This window comes from Salvelinus sp. IW2-2015, linkage group LG4p (assembly GCF_002910315.2).
Source record: "Salvelinus sp. IW2-2015 linkage group LG4p, ASM291031v2, whole genome shotgun sequence".
Classification (NCBI taxonomy): Eukaryota; Metazoa; Chordata; class Actinopteri; order Salmoniformes; family Salmonidae; genus Salvelinus; species Salvelinus sp. IW2-2015.
The window spans coordinates 17737699-17759613 of record NC_036841.1 but is presented as its reverse complement, the minus strand read 5'-3'; the positions used below and the strand labels follow the sequence as shown (position 1 = coordinate 17759613).

Sequence of the window (21915 nt, the reverse complement as noted above, 5' to 3'; positions counted from 1 at the left end):
CAACATGAGAATGTATTTTATATTATTTTAAGCAATTCAAAATATACAATCTAGATGAAACTAAGAGTATACCGCTACAACGGAGTATAGCTACAAACATTAGCAAGCTAGCCAATGTTAAAGCAAGTCTTGCAAAGTTACTGCTTGGCAAGATTTGGTAACTGATAAAATAGCCATAGGCAGCCGCCAGAATTGTGCTAATGAATTAGCTACTTACCATAAAGTGATGTTATGATACATTTTCATGATTTTAAATTAGTTTGGTAACATTTTGTTTAAGGAAATTAACATGAAGACTGACTGTTTGTGAAAAAAATGGAGGCAGTTTCACAGCGATATCGCCACCTGCTGTTGCTTTAAGTGTTTGACCACACCAGTAAAATCCTGTTAATAAATTACACAAAATACTCATATTACCAATACATCAGAACATTTATTGTGAACATGCAGATTTGAGCAACAAGGTCATAAACACAAGGACAAAAATGTTACAGTATTTTTTAATTTATATTATACACTTCTAATACTATTTCAGGAGTCCTCCAAGACAACCCCCTTTTCTGTCCGATGCATTTTGTTGGGCTCCTTGTTGGCGTCAATACTTTTGCCCAAAAAGGCAAGATGGACCAAATCCTAACTTGATTCAGCCTGATGTTACAAACAACTCCATATGATAATTTCCCAACATTTTGCTAGTGTTAACATTCACCTGGCACCAATCATGTCATGGTTAGCCTCTCTAAAATCCTCCCCCCCCCAGCTTAAAAAAGAACCTACATCTTTCCAGGTGGATTCCCAATAACAATCCAATACATTCTCTGTCACGTGTCTATCCCTATGCCATCGTGTAGGGCCTGAGTGTCAATCATGACCAGCTCTTCATCCTCCACCCACTCATCCTCTAGGGGCAGGTGGACATGCTGTGGAGCGGGGGCCAAAGGTGTCTTTAGGATCCGGTGGGTCTCGGTCCTGCGAGGTGTGTTGAAGGTCTTGTTGACGGACGGCGAGGGTAAGGTCATGGTGCCCAAGGGGCAGAGTGGAGGGGGAGAGGGGACACGACACAGGTACTCCAGGCACCTCTTTCTTTTCAGGCTCTTGGGGTCTTTGTTGTCCCCCCCGGAGGAGCAGGCGGGTGGAGGGGGGACGACCCTGTTCAGGGGGGTGAAGGGGCCAACGCTTCGAACTGACTGCTGGGGTGTCATCTGGAAGACAACACACACTAAAAGTTCGTACAGAGAGTGGCAAGTCAAATTCAAGGACTTAAGTACTTTTTCAAGCACTAATATTTATTTTCAAGGACCATCAATTTGTAATAGTTAGTACTATGCAATTGTTTCTAGTTGCCGCCAGATGGCAGTAGATCGCCACAACCTCATGGGAAAATATTCTAACGATTCCTCACTACCTTACAAGTTCTACTCAATAATACGTTGCTTCAATACATATACATGAGTGTTAAGTCGGTACTGATGATTATGGGAGATGCCTACTGATGAACACACATTTCCTATTTGCATTACTTCCGAGAGGCGCAGCGGTCTTAGACACTGCATCTCGGTGCTAGAGACGTCACTACAGACCATGGTTCAATTCCAGGCTGTATCACAACCGGCCGTGATTGGGAGTCCCATAGGGCGGCACACAATTGGCCCAGTGTCGTCCGGGTTTGGCCGGGCTAGGCAGTCATTGTAAAATAGAATTGGTTATTAACTGACTTGCCTAGTTAAATAAAAAGGTTAAATAAAATAAAAATGACTACACAATTACAGCTTAATTACTTTTTATTGGGCATTTGGGAATCTCCTGCTTAATAGCTATGAAAAAGCATCTAGCTTCCGAGTGGCAGCTTTAGTGTCGCCGGGCGGGTGGGATGTGTGAGGAAAACGGCATGTGAACAGCCACCAGAACCCGCTTGATATATGAATGAGGCGATTGGCAAAAAATCTCAGGAGGTTGTTTTAGAGAAAGTCACAGTTTGTCTTTTTCCCCCCTTCATGTGACTCTTCAGGGCCGATTCACCCATGCTCGCAAAACAAAAATATAAGACGCAACATGTAAAGTGTTGGTCCCATGTTTCATGAGCTAAAATGAAAGATCCCAGACATTTTCCATACCCATAAAAAGGCAGGATTAAATCTACCCAGCATTTTAGCTATCGATGTGACATTTGGCGGCACCTAATCAGTCAGTTCTGTACCTTCCTGGCTGAGTGACAGTGTGGGTAGAATGAGCGAGCTCGCCTGGCAACCACAGCACGAAACAATACTAGGTAGTCTGCCCGGAAATTAATTCGCAAGACCAATACATTTTTAATAAAAAAACATTTTGGTCTGTTCTCTCATTTTAATTCAAGCACTTTTCAATTACCAACTTGTGAAAATGTCTAATTTTCAAAGTATTCCATTTCAGAGTGCCAAATTCCAGTACTTTAAGCACCTCAAGCACCTTCCGCGAACCCTGACACACATTCTTTGTTAATTTAATGTACAATGTGTAGATGTGACTTGATGTGTAGTGGTGAATAACATTGATACAGACTTGTGTTGTGTACATAGGAATGTACATGTTTTTTGTTTTTTTAAATAAATCAACTGTCATTCCAGCTTGACCAGAATAGTTGTCTGATTGGGAAACCAACAAAAACTCACAGTAGTCCTGGCATCTGGTTTGGCATCTGCTTTCCAGCCTGGAGTCCATGGCGGCGGAGGAAGACACTGGGCAGACCCCTGGACTAAGTTAGATAACCTCTCCTCTGCAGTCCTGAAGAAGTGTTCCTGGCCCTGTTCAAACCACACACAATAAATTCAAACATCAGTTTGTTGCAAATATCCTCAAATCAGTGGCAGTGAGGAAGACAAATCTTGACCTCACAGGAATAACGTGTCCAATTTCCCTGTATAACAGCTTTTCTGTCTATCACACTCCAGTTTTGATTGTGACGTTTCGAAACCTTCAAATGCCCTCAATCCCTAGCTACCTGGACAAGGGTTCTGAGTTGAGTGGCAGCCTCCTGTAGATGTGGCTCCTTGGGGTTGGTGGAAAACGAGACCAGTTCTCCAGCGTATAGGCCAGGGATGGCGCTGCGGATAGGGGTGGGGGAGGAGGGATGGGCTCGGAGCTGAAGGTTACTGAGAGCCACCAGAGCCAGAGGCTTGACCACCTCCTCCAAGCCCTGCTGGACCAGACTGCTGCAGCAGCGCACCTTGACAAAGTCCAGCCAGCCATCCACTAGATACACCACTGGAGAGTGACCTGCAGGCACAGCATGTCAACAGAGTTGGTCAAATCCATCTGTTCACGCTTGTTCTTGATATACCATATAGGTTGTTGGTTATGTATTTGTTCCAGACCTGTGTTCAAATACTATTTTTTTAAATTACCTTAAAATACATTTTGAAGTAAGTATTTAGACAAAGTATCTTTGAAAATACAAGTAGGTGAACATTGGAATGTATTTGGAAAAACACATGTGGAAAGTATTGGCATGTATTTACAACTAATTATAGTTGAACATTAAAAAAATGCTCACACAAAAGTACATAAATGCCCAGTGCAGTCAAAAATGTGATTTTCCTGTGTTTTACATATATTTCCATACTACGAGGTTGGAATAATAATAATAAATGACTATGCCTTTTTAGAATAAGAGCGGTTTAGAAAGACTGCCTGAAATTTTAGCCTGTCTTGGTGGGACGGAGTTTTGGCCGGACTGCTGACATCACCAGGCATTAAATTAGTTAATAGACCAATAAGAAAGAGTTCCAAACATCTCTGCCAATAACAGCTAGTTTTCAGTTTTCCCCTCCCCACTCAGACCACTCCCAGACAGTGCTGGCAAAATTCTTGCTTGAGAAATTGCTTTTTGCTGAAAAGCAATCACATTACAAGGTACTTAATTGTTACACACATATGAATACATATATACACATACACAAATATATATATACACACGCACATTTATACACACGCACACACACATATATATATATATATATATATATATATATATATATATATATATATATATATATATATATATAAGCTGCATTTGGATCTTTAAATATGCATGTATTTAAATCCAGGTCTGATTTGCATATTGTTATATTTTGTCTGCCTGTCACTTTATAAGCCCTTTGGGGGATGAATAAAATCAGTTGAGAACTGAACTCTTTACAGACCAAACAGGGTCCTGGCCATCAGGCACCAAAAATAAGAAAACGCACTTAAATAGGGGGGGACATTTAGAGAAGCTAATTTGTCACAAAACATTTCAGTTGTGTGCCCTGATGAACAACCCACCTTGTCTGTCTGTGATGGAGATGACGTAGCCTACCAGATCCACCTCTCCACAGAGCGGCTTTAAGTCCCGGTTCAGGAGAACGCGAAAGCCAACCGCCTCTCGGGCTTGGAAACGCTCAGACAACCACCCTGCAGAAGCCTGGGTGATGGAGAAAATGACACGAGACAACCAATTCCAAATCAATCCCTAAAACACTTGCCACTAGGCACTTGTGAGGATTAAATCAGTGTAATACAGTGTCTTCAGAAAGTATTCACACCCCTTGACTTATTCCACATTTTGTTGTGTCACAGACAGAATTCAAAATTGATTAAAAAAATTAATAATTGTGCCTGGCCTACACACACAATGTCAAAGTGGAATGATGTTTTTTTTTTTATGTTTACAAATGAAAAGCTGAAATGCCTTGAGTCAGTATTCAACCCCTTTGTTATGGCAAGCCTAAATGAGTTCAGGAGTAAACATTTGCTTATCAAGTTACATAAGTTGCATGTACTCACTGTGTGCAATAATGGTGTTCAACATGATTTTTTTATGACTACCTTATCTCTGTTAGTACCCCCCACACATACAGTGAATTTCAAAACACATTCAACCACAAAGACCAGGGAGGTTTTCCAATACCTCAAAGGGCACCTATTGGTAGATGGGTAAAACAAAAAAAGACATTGAATATCCCTTTGAGCATGGTGAAGTTATTAATTACACTTTGGATGGTGCATCAATACACCCAGTCACTACCCAGTCACCTAACTCCGTTGTCGGAAGAAGCCGCTCAGGGATTTCACCATGAGACCAACTGTGACTTCAAAACAGTTAGAGTTTAATGAAAATAAAATTAGGATGGATCAACAATAGTTTCTACACAATACTAACCTAATTGACAGAGTGAAAAGGAAGCCTGTATAGAATAAAAATATTCAAAAATATGCATCCTGTTTGCTTTGCCACATTTTTTGCTGTAATTACTTTAATGCCTTGTTGCAATTCACTTTTTGTCCTGAATACAAAAGTGTTATGTTTGGGGCAAATACAATACAACACATTAGTAAGTACCACTCTCCATATTTTCAAGCATAGTGGTTGCTGCATCATGTTATGGGTATGCTAGTAATTGTTAAGGACTGGGTAGTTTTTCCAGGATAAAAAAAATAAAAGGAATCCTAGAGAAAAACCTGGTTCAGTCTGCTTTCCACAAGACACTGGGAGAGGAATTCACCTTTCAGCAGAACAATAACCTAAAACTCTAGGCAATATCTACACAGGAGTTGCTTACCAAGAAGACCGTGAATGTTTGTGAGTGGCCGAGTAAAATTTGCTAGACTTCTACAATGTGTTTTGACTTAAATCTATGGCAGTGGAACTGCTTTTATGCGCAAATAATGATATAACCATATTGTATTTACGCATGAAAATCTGTAGTCAATTGGATTTAAACCTAGCTACTGGTCAACAATGGACAAATTGTGCACAATCCATGTGTGGAACACTCTTAGAGACTTAATTCCACCTAGGAACAACAAAATGTGGAAAAAGTAAAGGGTTGTTTATACTTAACGAACAGTTTATTACACTTACCGGCCAGTTTACTACATACACCCCCCCGTTCACGGCAGTGAGTCACGTGGCCGTGGCTTCCTATATAAAGCAGGCGGACAGGCATCAAGGCATTCAGTTACTGTTCGATTGATCGTAAGAAAAGGGCGCCCTCCTAGGCTTTTCACGCACGACTGTCTCGGGTTTACCGATAATGGTGCAACGAAAAGAAAAGAAAAAAAGTCAGTGGCAGTCCTGTGGGCAAAAACAGCTCGATGAGAGGTCGAAGGAGAATGGCAAGAATCGTGCAAGTTAACAGGCGGGCCCCAAACAGACAGACAACAGTGTAATACAACCACGGTGCGCAGAACGGCATCTCGGAACACACAACTCGTCGATCCTTGTCACGGATGGGCTATTGCAGAAGATTAACACACTGGGTTCCACTCCTATCAGCTAAAAACACGAAGCGGCTCCAGTGGGCACACGATCACCAACACTGGACAATTGAGGTGTGGAAAAACGTTGCCTGGTCTGACGAATCCCAGTTCCTGTTGCATCATAATAACAGCAGAGTCAGGATTTGGCGTAAGCAGCACGAGTCCATGGACCCATCCTGCCTGGTACAGGCTGGTGGTTTACTGGTGTGGGGAATATTTTCCTGGCAGGATTCCATGCCACAAAGAATTCAGGCTGTTCTGGAGGCCCGACCCAATACTAGATGGGTGTACCTTATAAAATGGCCGGTGAGTGTATACACAAGTGCCTAGGGTATAGTTTAGGGTTGATTTGAGATTGGGAAAGAATTTTAGAATTTACATTCGTATTCACACACTATGTCGTTTAAGTTCAGTGTTACCTGTAAATTCTGGAACTGGGTTTTCTTGGTGGCGGTGAGCTGAATGGAGGTGTTACCGGCCCGTTTCTTGCCCTCCGACGTGGATAGTTTGTAGGCCTTGTATCGACAGCCCTCCTTCAGCAAGGACTGCAGATCCATGGAGGGGCGCCAGATATTCAACAGGTACACTGCTGGAAGGAGGGTGTTGGTTGGGTGAGGAACCAATAATTAAACAAAGACGAACGCTGGTCTACTACCCCTTCGGAGTCCGGGGTTAAATCCCTGTGTTGACCTTCTAACTTTCTCTTTTCCCATATCTGTATCCCTTTTACTTTCTCCTTGGTCTGAATAAAGTTGGGAGAAAAAAAGGCTCCACTACATCCCTGATTGTGCTATATACAAAGATCCATTCACACCATTGCTGCCCGGCTTGGCCCTGGAGTCAGCGACGCTGAGCTTCCAGATGGGGGTCACGTCTCGGTTGTGACAGCTCCCGCCCTCGCCCTCCTGGGTGCTTTCCAGAGCCTGGCGGAACCGCTCCTGCAGTGCCGCTTGCCTCCTCTCACCAACACAACGCCTATAGCTGTTCAACGCCTCCCGTTGCTGCTCACTCAGACGGCCCTAGCACAAAACAATATGAAAGTCAGTAGGTCTACTTAGGGCTCAAGTTCTTTTAATTCCCAATTTATATTTTTAACTGTACAATTGGCATTTTCCCCTGTATAAATTAATGTATGAAATTATTATGTTTTGCTCAACTGTTATGACGATATATTGACACAAAGAGACCAAAAAGAATCATGTTTTGTCAAAATCAAACACCAGAATCATGGATGGTTGTCTGTCATCATTAGTTTGTTTTTTTTACCCTTGTTTTGGACATCCATCTAATCAAATCAGTTTGATCAACATTGGTGGGATTGAAATAAAGCATCATATAAGTGACTATACATAACTGATTTGGTCAGTCATGTATCCTTAACCATAACTAAGACTCCTTCCTAGCAAGGGCTATGCCCCAAATGGCACCCTTTTGTATATTTAGTGCACCACTTTTGATCAGGTCCCATTAGGCTTATGCTTTATTTAAACCCACCAATGTTGATCAAATGGATTTGGACAGTGTGATTATGGTCACCTCCAGATAAACTGGGTCATTCTCCACCGCGTCGTACAGCTCCTCCCCGTCCAGCAGTGTCTCAATGTCTCGACCACGCAGGGTCCGTCTCCGGCCTCTGGGTTTACCGCAAACTGTTGGGTCATGTTCAGTAGGCGGAAAAGGTTTTGTAACTGAGTGAAATGGGGAGGCGGGACCTGAACTTACACAGATGTACATCGCAAAATGTTTTGCTACAGTGTGCTCTGCTGAAAATGACTCTGAAAGATTAGTATTAGTAGGAAGTAGTAGTAGTTGATGTTATTGGTAGCAGTCAGACTAAATTCTATAAGAATTTGCAATACATAATACATGCAGGAACATGAAAATAATTTGTATTTGAGATATAGGAACCTGAACAAGTCTATGGACTAAATCAAACTAGAAAATTGAACTGGTAATATGATTGACAGATCTTATCTAACCTCACCATTCCTGTCAGTAATAATAGACAGTAATAGGGGCACCCTATTCCTTATGGACCCTGATCAAAAGTAGTGCACTGTATAGGGAATAGGTTGCCATTTGAGATGGAACCAGGATTTCCTACCGTCCTCCTTCTCAAACTGGGCCTGGATCTTGGCGAACAGGATCTCCATGGCTTTGTGTTTGGCGTCCCCGTGACGCCGCGCCTCCCTCTCCTCTGCACGGCCTGCGCGGAACGCAAACCCTCCGTCCGACTTCTTCTCCATCCACTGGAGGGACACACACACACACAACCTCTCTGAATAAACCTCTCACCAAGGGCCAGGAGTGTTACATGGGCCTAAGTTACACATATGTAACACGCCCTCTCCGAGTACATCACTCACAGCTAGGGGTCCAGAGTTTCTCTTTGTTCAGGTTACGTGATCTGGGAAAAATTCCTGGCCCTACCAATGCCTTCTTAGTGGATTCATTAAGTGGATGATGTGTGCCTAGCTCTGGTTCATGTCGTTAGTGCATGTTCCTCCACTAAATGGTAAACGCAAACTAACACAATGGACCAGAGCTAACGTGTACAGTGAAACACACCTGGGTAGGGTAGCTCCTCAGCACCACAATGTCCACACAGCCCACGGGGCCTCCGTTGCTGTAGAGGGAGGAGAGGGGGAGGAGGAACGGACTAGGGTTGCTGTAGAACCCTAGCCTGGTGTACCAACGCGCCACTCTGGTGCCGTTGGCCCTAATCTGAAACCACATACATCAGGGTCGTGTTCATTAGGCACAAAACAGAAGAAATAAGTCCAAAATGGAGTGTAATGCGGAGGTACCACCGGAACTTAACCAATAAGAAACACTTCCAATCAGTTAAATTCATTCTCTTACAGCTTCCCCCTGTAGCCTATCAACTGCTTTCGTCCCCGGAGCTAGGTAAAAGCAATTGCATTCAAAATCACTGCTGAAACAAAACAAAAAATGTTTCGCTTTAGGTTATGCCCAATCCCAAATGAATCCAAAAGGAGTGTGTAAGGGACAATACTGTTAATGGAAATACAGGCTGAGGGTGGGTACAACCCAACTTGTTGCTATACCATTGGGGTCCCTAGAGTGCATACGCCGACAGCAGTGGCAAAATGTTTTGTTACAGTATGCCCTAGAGCTCTGCTACTCGAACCGAGCCCGACATTATACGTCGGTTTATGGCCACGTAGGGCTCGGATATCACTAAATTGATCCCTAACATTTTGAAGAGGACACATTTGCTCGTGCTCTGCTGCGCAGTACAGTCTTATCTGACTAAGATCATGACATGGTGTCAGAAGTGCTTTAACCTCGTCAAATACAGTATAAAACAGGACAGATTATTTCACAGAAAAGAATAACGGTCCTTGAGTTGTCAGATTTTAGAGTGACGAAAAGTAGCTAACAGCTAACTGCTCTCTCATGTCTCGTCATTGAGCAGAGCAGCCCCAGTGGAGCCGTTGCTATGGATACTCAGAGCATCCATGAGCAGAGCGAGCTGTGTGCAGAGAGCGAGTGACAGAGAGGAACAGCTAATGGATTTACTAACGGAGGAATTTATTTTTGATTTTGGGCAAGGCCGGGCCTTAAATTTGGCAGAAGCAATCGGGCATGGGTAGGGCTTAAAAATCATGCCTGTGCAGGACTCGTGTGCCCTACTGAAAATGACCCAGGAAGATCCGTAGTAGTAGTGGCACTAGCTGTTATTGGTAGTTAGGGATGTGACAGTTCTGGAATTTTGGATGAATTATTTGTCGGTCACAGTTAATAATTGCTCTTTGAACAATTTTATATATATATATATATTTTTAAATCAACAAAGCCTGGTTTACACACATTTTCTCCTGGCTGCATGTGCTGCTGCAGGGCGAGGTGCGTTGCCTAGGCAACCGAAGACTCGCTCGCTACAACACCTTGCTAAAACAAGGCGCAACAAAGATTTATCACGTTCCATAATCGTCAGTTACACGATTAGACAATTACCATGCCAGCCCTACTGGTAGCAGAGTCGTACTGTAAATTCCTTTAGAATTCAGTCTATTTACATGCAGTAATATGTAGTTGAAATATATCATTCTGAATACTGAGTGTCTTCTAAGCCCATATCGGCTATATTGTCTTCTTACATTTGAGTTCATTGGGGGGCGCAATGGAAAACAGCGTTTCTAATTTGACAAGTACAAGTAGTTCCTCCCAGTTAGTCTCTTTTCTTCTGGTTGGTGCCTAATGAACACAACCCAGTTCTTACCTTCAGCATGAGGGAGTCGGGAGCCTCTAGTGGGGAGCAGGCATCCTGAGATCCCACCAGCTCGGCCCCGTGGACCAGCACCTTCCCCCCAATCGCCAGGCGGCCCCGGCGGAGCATGGCGGTCAGTGGGACGTCCAGCTGGGCCTTGATGGCGTACCAGCCATCCGTCAGCCAGATCAAGCCTACTGGGGACGACGTCGCTTTAGACCCTGCGGCGCTCCCGGGTGGTGTTTTGGTCTTGGTCTCACTCCAGCTCTGCCTGTGTGATACACATAGGGTTCTCTTTCAGTCGGCTTACTAAATGCAACACACTCATGGGGAAGCAAGCTCCATACCGGTTTGTTGCATTTCCTTCTCGACCTCCATTGAACCGAGGTTATAAACAATGATAACATAAGAATTTCGACAGAACTATATATGACATGAAGTCAATAGAATTATTTTGGCAAACTGCACATTGAACAAAGTCATTTATTGTTCTACTGTTTCACCTTGTTGAGTTATGGCCTTTGGTGACAACACCACATACACAAAGCACCATGGTCTTGACTGCCGTGTCGTCTCTCTCCATGATCTTCCTTAGAGCGGACCTCTTGCTGTTGTCCACCTCCAAGTCGTACCTGACACACACACACACACACATTCAATAGCCTTGCTACTTGCTGCTGTGGTTCAGCTCCACATTGTATGTGGCACACACAAATACGTGTTACATTTAGTTCGCACAATACATTTGTTTTGTCTGCAGTTTATGTATGCAAGTCTCTCTTCAACCTCACTGCACTGTACACATTGTTATGGGTTCGCCATATAAAAACAGAAATTGAAACATCCTGGTCACATAAAAGGCTGAATAGGCATGGATATTACACAAAACACATACACAACCTTTATCCAAAATCATTTAATGTGCTTACGCAGTATGAGGTTACTTGCTGGTAGCTCTGGTCCAGGGCGTGAGTGCGCGTTCCTCTACTATCGTCCTGTATTGATGTGCGCACATTGATACGGGTCGTTAGTGAAGGAAAGTGCACCCAACAACCTGCACCAGAGCTACCTTTTTGGTTGCTGCTGTACCTGTATTTCAGTTGTAGGAGCACCTGTTCTGGTGTGAGACAGAGGCTGCCCATCACTGCTGGGAATGCCCTCTCCATGCAGGCCTGTTTCCACACCACCCAGCGGTAGTTGTTGAACACCCAGGCCTCACTGATCAGCTTGGGGTCCACGCCAGGGCTGTCACACAACGCTCTGAAGTAGAGGGGGAGCTTATGTTCAGTTTAATTCATTATTTTAAAATGTATACATTTTCATCAAGTTTCCCATCAAAGTATTGCGATGTAGTGTTAAGCAGCATCAGTGATGTGACCTATAAACCAAATATTTATTCAAGTTGATTAACTAGTTATTTAAATACACATTTATTTCATTTGTTTCTCAAACGTATTTCGATATAGTGGTAGATGGAGCATCAGTATACCTGTTATACATACATACATTCATCCAAATGAATAATAAATATGTTCAAGGGAATACATGGCAAAGTTGAAAATTAACAACTTCATCAGTTGGAACGAATGCTATGTGTCCCAAACAATCAATAAAACAGTACCTGTGGAACTCATGTTTCCCTGCGGTTCCATCGTTGCGAGGGATGAGCCAACCCCCGTCGGCCAGCTGAATGCACCCCTCTACAAACGCCTCGCGTCTGAAGAAGTGTCGGCAGACAAAGCGGAACGCCTCGGCACTCTCACTGCTGATATCCGAAACATGCCGGTGCACTCCGTAGCCATACAGCTGAGTAATATCCACAATGAGGATTAGACATCAGTCATTACCCTCCAAAAAACACACTTAACAAGTTCAACAGACAAGCCCCCAGCTCCCCACCATTGTTCATATTCTAAATCAGACTTCAAAAGCCCTGTTCCACCTCAACCAATCCAGTGTGTTTATCGGTCTGTTTTTACAGTATCAGTCTGTGTGTGTGTGTGTCTTCCAACACCTGTTTGTCAGTCTGTTTCAGTATGTTTGTATGTGTAGGTTACAGTATCTGTTTGTGTGTGTTACAGTATACAGTGGCAAGAAAAAGTATGTAAACCCTTTGGAATTACCTGGACTTCTGCATAAATTGGTCATAAAATTTCATCTGATCTTCATCTAAGTCACAACAATAGACAAACACAGTCTGCTTAAACATATAACACAAACAATTATACCTGTTTATGTCTTTATTGAACACAATGTGTAAAACATTCACAGTGCTGGGTGGGAAAAGTATGTGAACCCTTGGATTTAATAACTGGTTAACCCTCCTTTGGCAGCAATAACCTAACAAACGTTTTCTGTAGTTGCGGATCAGACCTGCACAACAGTCAGGAGGAATTTTGGACCATTCCTCTTTACAAAACTGTTTCAGTTCAGCAATATTCTTGGGATGTCTGGTGTGAACTGCTCGAGGTCATGCCACAGCATCTCAAATTGAGTTGAGGTCAGGACTGACTGGGCCACTCCAGAAGGTGTATTTTCTTCTGTTGAAGCCATTCTGTTGTTGATTTACTGCTGTGTTTTGGGTCGTTGTCCTGTTGCGTTAACCAACATCTGTTGAGCTTCAACTGGAGGACAGATAGCCTAACATTCTCCTGCAAAATGTCTTGATCAACGGGAAAATGAATTCCCAAGTTTATGATAGCAAGCTGTCCAGGCCCTGAGGCAGCAAAGCAGCTCCAAACCATGATGCTCCCTCCACCATACTTTACAGTTGGGATGAGATTGATGTTGGTGTGCGGTACCTTTTTTTCTCCACATAGTGTTGTGTGTTCCTTCCAAACAAACTCAAATGTAGTTTCATCTGTCCAAAGAATATTTTGCCAGTAGCGCTGTGGAACATAAAGATGCTCTTTTGCAAACTTCCGACATAGCAATGTTTTTTTTTTGGACAGCAGTGGCTTCTTCCGTGGTGTCCTCCCATGAACACCATTCTTGTTTAGTGTTTTACATATCGTAAACTCGTCAACAGAGATGTTAGCATGTTCCAGAGATTTCTGTAAGTCTTTAGCTGACACTTCTTAACCTCATTGAGCATTCTGCGCTGTGCTCTTGCAGTCATCTTTGCAGGACTGCCACTCCTAGGGAGAGTAGCAACAGTGCTGAACTTTCTCCATGTATAGACAATTCGTCTTACCATGGACTGATGAACATCAAGGCTTTTAGAGATACTTTTGTAACCCTTTCCAGCTTTATGCAAGTCCACAATTCTTAATCTTGGGTCTTCTGAGATCTCTTTTGTCGAGGCATGGTTCACATCAGGTAATGCTTCCTGTGAATAGCAAACTAAAATGTTTTGAGTGTTTTTTTATAGGGCAGGGCAGCTCTAACCAACATCTCCAATTTCATCTCATTGATTGGACTCCAGGTTAGCGGACTCCTGACTCCAATTAGCTTTTGGAGAAGTCATTAGCCTAGGGGGGTTCACATACTTTCCCCAACCTACACTGTGAATGTTTAAATTATGTATTCGATATAGACAAGAAACAAATACAATAATTTGTGTTATTATAAGCAGACTGTTTGTCTGTTGTTGTGACTTAGATGAAGATCAGATTAAAATGTTATGACCAATTTACGCAGAAATCCAGATCATTCCAAAGGGTTCACACACAGTGTCAAGAAAAAGTATGTTTGTGTTAGTTACAGTACCTGTTTGTGTGTGTGTTGTACCGGGTGCCGACCTCCAACAGCCTCCCTGAGGGTCAGCCTGGCCACCCCAGATGTCTTGGCCAGGTACAGGCTGCCAGGGAGAGGTCTAATGGTCTGCCGCTTCTTCTTCTTGATTCTCATGTCCTGCATGTCTCGGGCCAGCTGCAAGCACTCTGCATCTGTACACACACACACAATACTTTTTCACATTAAGTCGACTCCTGATAAGGGCACATTGGTTAAAATGTATCAGTCCCGATTCAAATGCCTTCTTGTTAATTACTTTCGGATAAAATGCATGTTCTGATTCAGTACACGCATTTAGTCCCAAGCCAGTGAATTGATCAGCATAATCTCTTTCACGTGTTGTCACACCATGTTGAAACAAATAATATTGTCTACAATATCCCAAAGATGACATTGGTTAAAAAGGTCAAACAAATTATTATATTTGTACCATAAACAACGTCTAGAAGGGTACCGTCAGGGGCTAGCTGACCTGCAATAGACTCCTCTGCAGTGGCATCCTCTCCTCCTAGGGTGACAGGAAGGCAATGGCCACCATCATCGCCTAGGTCCGTTTTGTCAATATTTTGTGGGTCCTGTTCCTTAATGGACTCCTTTGCGTTATCACTACCAGTGTCAGTGATGGGGTTGTACTCAGGAAGTGGAACAGATGTGGTCTTGGAAGGCATTTCAGAGATGAAGGGAGAATGATTATCTTCTGAAGGCTTAAAGGAACCCTCCCTGGTTACGCGGTTGTCTTTTCGAAACGGGGAAACAAACACACCAGGTGCTCTAGTCTTGTCCTTAAGACCACTGCTCCTCTGTGGCTCAAGCTTGACATTCTTCCGGAATGGGGGGACAAATACAGCTGTCTTGGAGCTAACTGGTTTACGGTCTTCGGCGGTTGGATCTGACGTTGTCTTCTGTGGCTCGGTCTTATTCAGCCTTGTGTCTACACATCTCTGGTTAGCGCTGGAAAGACAAACATAGGTGATGAGAATCTATGACACACAGATTTCATGCTAGGTGAATGAATGAATGCATTTTATTTGATAAATAATTTCAAAATAGATATGTTGTTTGAACTATGTGAAAACAACAAACACACACAGGTACTGTACTCTAGTTCAGAAATACCTTTGTTTTAAATTGATTACCTACCGATATGGCCTGGTGACATTAGGTTGAAGAGCCACATTATATTTGAAGACTCTCCTGTCTTTAAATATACCTGAAACAATCAAATTATGCATTGATGAACCATCATGTCAATGTTCGATTTCATTGTACTGAAAATGTTGGGACTAGATAATTCGTTACTTAGAAAAGGTCAACTGTCTTACCATCTGAACTGCTTTTAGCTGGAGTGAGTTCTGACCGTCTACTACAATCCACAGTTCTGTCGAATTTGGTCAAGAGTCTTCTTTTCAGAGGAGGCTGGTCTATTGAATATAATATCACATAAAAGGACAATGTTGTAAATCATTTTCTTCATAACGATATTAGATTGGTAAACACACAACCCTGTAACATTCATATGCAAGTAAAAAGTTGTGTCTAACATTACTCCTCCCAATCACAATATCTGATCACATTTTTGTTATTTTAGATCTGATAAATACACAGTGTACACACACACACAGTCCCAGTTAAAAGTTTGGACACACCTACACATGCAAGGGTTTTTGTTTATTTTTACTATTTTCTACATTGTAGAATAATAGATGACATCAAAACTATGAAATAACAAATATGGAATCATGTAGTAAAAAAAGTGTTAAACAAATCCAAATATATTTTGGATTCTTCAAAGTAACCACCCTTTGCCTTGATAGCTTTGCACTCTTAGCATTCTCTCAAACAGCTTCACGAGGTAGTCACATGGAATGCATTTCAATTAACAGGTGTGCCTTGATAAAAGTACATTTGTGGAATTTTTTTCTGAATGCGTTTGAGCCAATCAGTTGTGTCGTAGACGAATCAGAATTAGTTAGGTAACATAGATAAATAAGATGTTTTATTTGCTTTCATAATATGCAGAATATCAGAAAGGGAGAAGGGCTCCACTATGTCTGTACGCTAGTCACTCCCTTTTCCCATTAGGTGGAGTATGGCAGTGTCTGGAATCATTGTATTACCCCTCTGATGTGTTGATAAATCTTGAGATAGTATATGACCTAGAGATTCACTCCCCTTAGTGAGCTTCTCTAGGGTGGGGAGAAGAGGGGGTGTATTTGAGATGGGGGTATCTAGAATTGACAATTGATATATGCCTTTGGATGAGGTAATGTTTTGGTCCTAAGTGGTACCAAGAACGAGATTAGAATCTCGTCTAAAGAAACTGAACGATAATTTATAGCTAATGCTATCTGGATGGGATACTCCTCTTTCAAGTAAAAGGTTCTTTGTAATGTTCCTAAGATCTGTTATTCGTCATGTAAGTTGAGGGGTGTATCTTTTCTATAAAAGAAACTAAGAATTGTTTTGTAAGGACTCATTTATAGACACTCATTTATAGAGAATTCATTTATAGACACTGAATTGATCTGAGAGTCAAATGGGCTATGGTGAAGCTCATATAATTAAAGATGGAGTTTAAAATATAACTCTGACTTGTGTGTGGTTTGTAAACTCAACTCATATAGTAGTATAGGAAATTACCACAACAGTTGTGACCTACTTGGTAAAAGACCAAGTCCATATTATGGCAAGAACAGCTCAAATAAGCAAACAGAAACTTTATGACATGACTTTACTTTATGACATGAAGGTCAGTCTATACGGAAAATTTCAAGAACTTTGAAAGTGCAGTCGCAAAAACTAAACCGCTATGATGAAACTGGCTCTCATGAGGACCGCCACAGGAATGGAAGACCCAGAGTTACCTCTGCTGCACAGGATAAATTCATTAGAGTTACCAGCCTCAGAAATTTCAGCCCAAATAAATGCTTCACAGAGTTTAAGTAACAGACACCACATCAACTGTTCAGAGGAGACTGCGTGGATCAGGCCTTCATGGTCGAATCGCTGCAAAGAAACCACTACTAAAGGACACCAATAATAAGGAGAGACTTGCTTGGGCCAAGAAACACGAGCAATAGACATTAGACCAGTGGAAATCTGTCCTTTGGTTAGATGAGTCTAAATTTGAGATGTTTGGTTCCAATCACCGTGTCTTTGTGAGACGCAAAGTAGGTGAACGGATGATCTCCGCACTTGTGGTTCCTACCGTGAAGCATGGAGGTGGTGGTGTGAGGGTGTTTTGCTGGTGACACTGTCTGTGATTTATTTAGAATTCAAGGAACACGTAATAAGCATGGCTACCACAGCATTCTGCAGCGATACACCATCCCATCTGGTTTGCGCTTAGTGGGACTATCATATGTTTTTCAACAGGACAATGACCCAACACAACCCCAGGCTGTGTAAGGGCTATTTGACCAAGAAGGAGAGTGATGGAATGCTGCATCAGATGACCTGGTCTCCACAATCACCCAATTTCAACCCAATTGAGATGGTTTGGGATGAGTTGGACCGCAGAGTGAAGGAAAAGAAGCTAACAAGAGCTCAGCATGTGGGAACTCTTTCAAGAGTGTTGGAAAAGCATTCCAGGTGAAGCTGGTTGTGAGAATGACAAGAGTGTGCAAAGATGTCATCAAGGCAAGGGGTGGCTACTGTCGGGTTCACCTTGGGATCATGATAGGGGCTGTACCAAATGTTTGATCTATTATAATAATTTATTATGCTTATGTTGTATTAATAGAAGGGGAGGGGTTATCAGAACCCACAGTCTTTTCTAATCTCTGCCACTTATAAAGAAACTGTCTGAGAAATGTGTAACTGAGACAGAACTCTGCAGGGGAGTTTAAGAGATAAGAGACTAGTCAGACATTCCACTATAAATCAATGTGGGGAGTGGACATTTACTGCTGAGCTTATAGATAACACTAAAACACTTGTTTATATAGCTGTGTTGGCATGATTTTGGTCTCATGAGTAGAAGGTAATGACTGGTACTGTATATCTTACCTGTCATCCCTAAATCCTCTGCCGACCTTTTCACAATTCCACTTCTCATCTCAAAACCCCCCTTGCAGGACATGGGGTTAGCTTGGATTGGTGTTCCAGGACAATGATCGGTCAAGTCTTCGTCCTCTAAAAGAGCCTTGGTACAATCCATGGCCTCCTGGGCAAAGTACCTCCTCTGAGTCACAGAGCAGCCACTGAATCCAAGGGATTCAAAATGTAACAAGGAAGACTCCGCTTGACATTCCACAGATGAAGACTGACATGCCATTCCAACAATGGTCTGGATCACTTCGCGGTCCTCCAGTCGGACTGCTTTGACCGGCACACGCTGAACATTAATATGGGGAGTAGGGACCTTCAGTGGCCTATTTGCTTCAGATCTTTTGTGAGGGTCAGTATCACTGGCAAGGGTATCCTCACATGCTTCTTGAAGTGCCTTCTCTGAAATAAACACCCCTTTCCCACTAGCTGTGCTACCATGAGAGATTTCATGCGTTTCCTTTGTTGGAATCTTTTCCAGATGCACTTTGTGGCCATTCTCAGGTTGTGGATTTTCAATTACATCACATTCGTTCAGAATAGACTTTGCTTTCTGGAGTGCTCCATCGGACATATGCACAGTCCTGCCACCGGCAGTGCTGAAATCACAGCTCTTTTCATCATCGTTGAGGTCAGAAGAATTTGATTTGTTCCCTGCTCCTTTTTTGACACCTGTACCATCTTCAGTGAGTAACGAAAATCTACCATCTGAAAACCAAGCCTCCTCAATGGCATTTGAGTCTGTGCAGTTATCAAGGTTTTCATTCAGAATGCTCTTCGCCTTCAAAATACCCTTTTCAGATACATGCACATTCTTTCCACCAGCTGTCATGAAGGCACAATAGCTTTTCCCTGGATTGTTCATCAGACCATCCGCCGACTTTACGTCTATATTCCCTTGCTTTGCTTCAGCACTGATTAAGCTGTCCATATTGGAATCGCAGTTGTTGAAAACAGCCTTTGCTTGCTTATGGACCTTAGGTGATACGGTAACTTCTGAGACAGTTGCAGTCTTAAATCCACTGTGCTTCTGTGTTGGATTCTGAATGGTATGAAGATCTACTGTGATTTTTTTCTTTGGTTTAGAAAGTTCCTCTCCATCTACATGACATTCACTCAAAAGAGCCTGTGCTTTCAACAGTGCCCCTTCGGACACAGACACTCTTTTACCACTGGCAGTACTGAATCCACATCCATTTTTCAAAGGATCTTTGGCATGGGTTTGAGAATTCTCTGGTTCGAGCATTTTGCTCTTTGCCCCTAGAACATCATGTGACGTGCCACCATCAAATGGAGTTTCTGCTGTAAAAGGGATCTTTGCTGATATGGAGGCTGCTTTACTACTGGGTTTCTTAAAATCACAGTCACTTTTCTGCGGAATATTCTGACTTGGTATCTTTGCATTCAAGCTGGGGATTTTCCCTGGCTTAGAATTGTCCAATTCATCACAGTCATTCAGGAGAGTCCTTGCCTTCAGTAGAGATTTTGCAGAAACATCAACTCTCTTCCCTCGAGCAGTGCTGAAGCCACAATTGTTTCTCTCAAAATTATTACTGCCAGTCTCTGATACAACACTTGTTTTGCTCAGCTTTTCTGATGCACAACCTGCACCTTCCATAGCGTCACAGTCTTTGAAGACTGCATTTGCTTTTTGAAGGGCCTTTGCCGAGATGGTCACTCCTTTACCACTGGCTGTCTGGAATCCACCATCCCCATGTTTGTGAGAATGTGTAAAGTCCACTTTAATCTTGTCAATGTATTCATCACGTGGTTCCTTCAGATCTACTTTCTTTTCAGGGCCATGAAAATGTGTCACATTTGAATCAACATTTGTATCAACTTCGCCTCTATATTGAACAGGTGACGTTTCAACTTGTTCCGGATTCTTTACTGCACACTTGGGTGCACAGTTTTTTCCCTCAAAATCTGCAAACAAGGCCCTTGCTTTGCTCAGACACTTCTCTGAAACTATCATAGCATTTCCGCCAGCAGTTTTAAAACCCACACCCAACTTGGGGAGATCTTTGCTTTCACACTCCATTCCACTGGTGTTCGTATCCATATCGAGTAGATGGTTCTTGTTTGTGGTTTTTGTCAACAAACCAAAGGAACGCTCAGCTATGTTTTCAGAGCTATAACTGGGAATGTAAAGTACTCTTCTGTGGATAACATGTTCTTTGGGTTTCTCTGTTGAATTGCTGGATGATGCCCCACTAGATTTAATTTTGGTGGTTGTTACTTGGCAAATTTCCTTGCAATGAGAAATAGTTGTATTTTTGTCAGGGGTGGCCATCTTCACAGATTGCTTCTCAACATCAGAGTTGAAACTGTCATCGAAATCTATGCCAGTGAGAAAGTCGGGACCCAATTCTTTCTCAGATTGACGAGGGGGGCTACCATCTGGTACATAGAAGTTCAGCTTTGCTGGTTTAAACTGTGTGAACTCAAATTGGCTGTCTGCAGCTTCTAAGAGACTGCACAATTCTGAAACATCAGCTCTCTGTGAGGCTGTCAACGGACCTTGGCTATCAACAGACCTCTGGTGTGTATAGAGTAGAGGTGGTAAATGAGATCCATCAACAAGCTCCAATCCACATGACATGTTGCCTTCCTCAGGAAGGCTTATCTCAGGAATATTGACTGCAGGTATTTCATCCTCAATCTCCTTAAACAGATCCTTGTCTTTCTCCAGATTTGCTGAAAAAAAATGTATCTTCTTATTGGAGGCCATTTTGAAACCAGACCCAGGGTGTGAGGAAACCGAAACATTGACGCTCCGAGGGGTCTGAACATGAACTTGACCATTCAATTTTACGCTGGTTTGCTTTGACCTTTTGGCAATGTTGAGTGGACTAATGAACTTCACTTCTGTGGACAGTTGGCTTCCTGTCACACATGACAACACAGCTTTCACTTCACTGGCAGCAGTAACAACATCAGTCATATTTTCCTCAGTTAAGTCATCCAATGATGCTTTTGCTTTCTTTATTGCTTCTGGAGGCAAAGAGATAATCCAGTTGTTACCCGTTTCAAACCCTCTAGATGACTGATTTCCATAACTTTTTTCAGAGCTAGGGTGAACATGGGATGATTCTGTTTGTGTGACATCAGAAAGGGTGGAGGGGGGGAAGCCGCTATCACACAATGTACTCTTCATTCTAGACGTGTTTGCAGAGTTGCTAAACTGAGAACCAGAAATATGCATTTCATCACTGATGCCAGAGTTAAGATGTTCAGGTTTCTGGCCCCATTCTAGTTTATTCAACTGTTTTCTGTTCCTTAGTCTCATTGCTAAGAGACAAGCTGATGCAGAGAAGCCATTTTTAATAGCATCTGCTCTTTTGCTGCATGGTTGACTGTAGTCAACTACTTGGCTAAAATCTTGCGCAAATACCCTGCAAAGCTGTGACATATCAAGATCAGGGTCTTTGGTCGGTGCTTGTGAAACAATATTTTCTTCAGTTGCACTTTTCTGCTGAACTAGCGGCTTTTTCCCATCCAAGGCAGTTTTGTTAAGATGATTAAACTCCGCTTCATTTGGTATGGTTTCACTTTGTTTTATGTTCTGATTTTCACCTAACATGATGGAAGAGAATAAAAGCATATGCATCAATATATATCAG

At 42.5% G+C, this 21915-nt stretch overlaps 1 protein-coding gene across 6 annotated transcripts in view; it reads right to left on the bottom strand.

Annotated features, from left to right (window-relative positions):
• Positions 1–429: 429 nt before the first annotated feature.
• Positions 430–21915, bottom strand: part of brca2 (BRCA2 DNA repair associated) — a 33494-nt gene continuing 12008 nt past the window's right edge. For 4 of the 6 annotated variants that reach the window (XM_023982705.2, XM_023982708.2, XM_023982707.2 and 1 more), the window contains 18 exons: positions 18254–21868; positions 15568–15666; positions 15386–15455; positions 14676–15196; positions 14219–14397; positions 12132–12316; positions 11600–11770; positions 11014–11142; positions 10523–10781; positions 8845–9000; positions 8381–8525; positions 7813–7925; positions 7091–7295; positions 6696–6865; positions 4300–4438; positions 2978–3252; positions 2649–2780; positions 430–1202 (listed from right to left, as the gene is read on the bottom strand). In XM_023982705.2, coding sequence (XP_023838473.1) covers positions 822–1202; positions 2649–2780; positions 2978–3252; positions 4300–4438; positions 6696–6865; positions 7091–7295; positions 7813–7925; positions 8381–8525; positions 8845–9000; positions 10523–10781; positions 11014–11142; positions 11600–11770; positions 12132–12316; positions 14219–14397; positions 14676–15196; positions 15386–15455; positions 15568–15666; positions 18254–21868 — 6944 coding nt within the window. In that variant the 3' untranslated portion in view covers positions 430–821. The remainder of the gene's footprint in view (positions 1203–2648; positions 2781–2977; positions 3253–4299; positions 4439–6695; positions 6866–7090; positions 7296–7812; positions 7926–8380; positions 8526–8844; positions 9001–10522; positions 10782–11013; positions 11143–11599; positions 11771–12131; positions 12317–14218; positions 14398–14675; positions 15197–15385; positions 15456–15567; positions 15667–18253; positions 21869–21915) is intronic. The other 2 variants (XM_023982709.2, XM_023982710.2) reach the window with 2 other exon arrangements.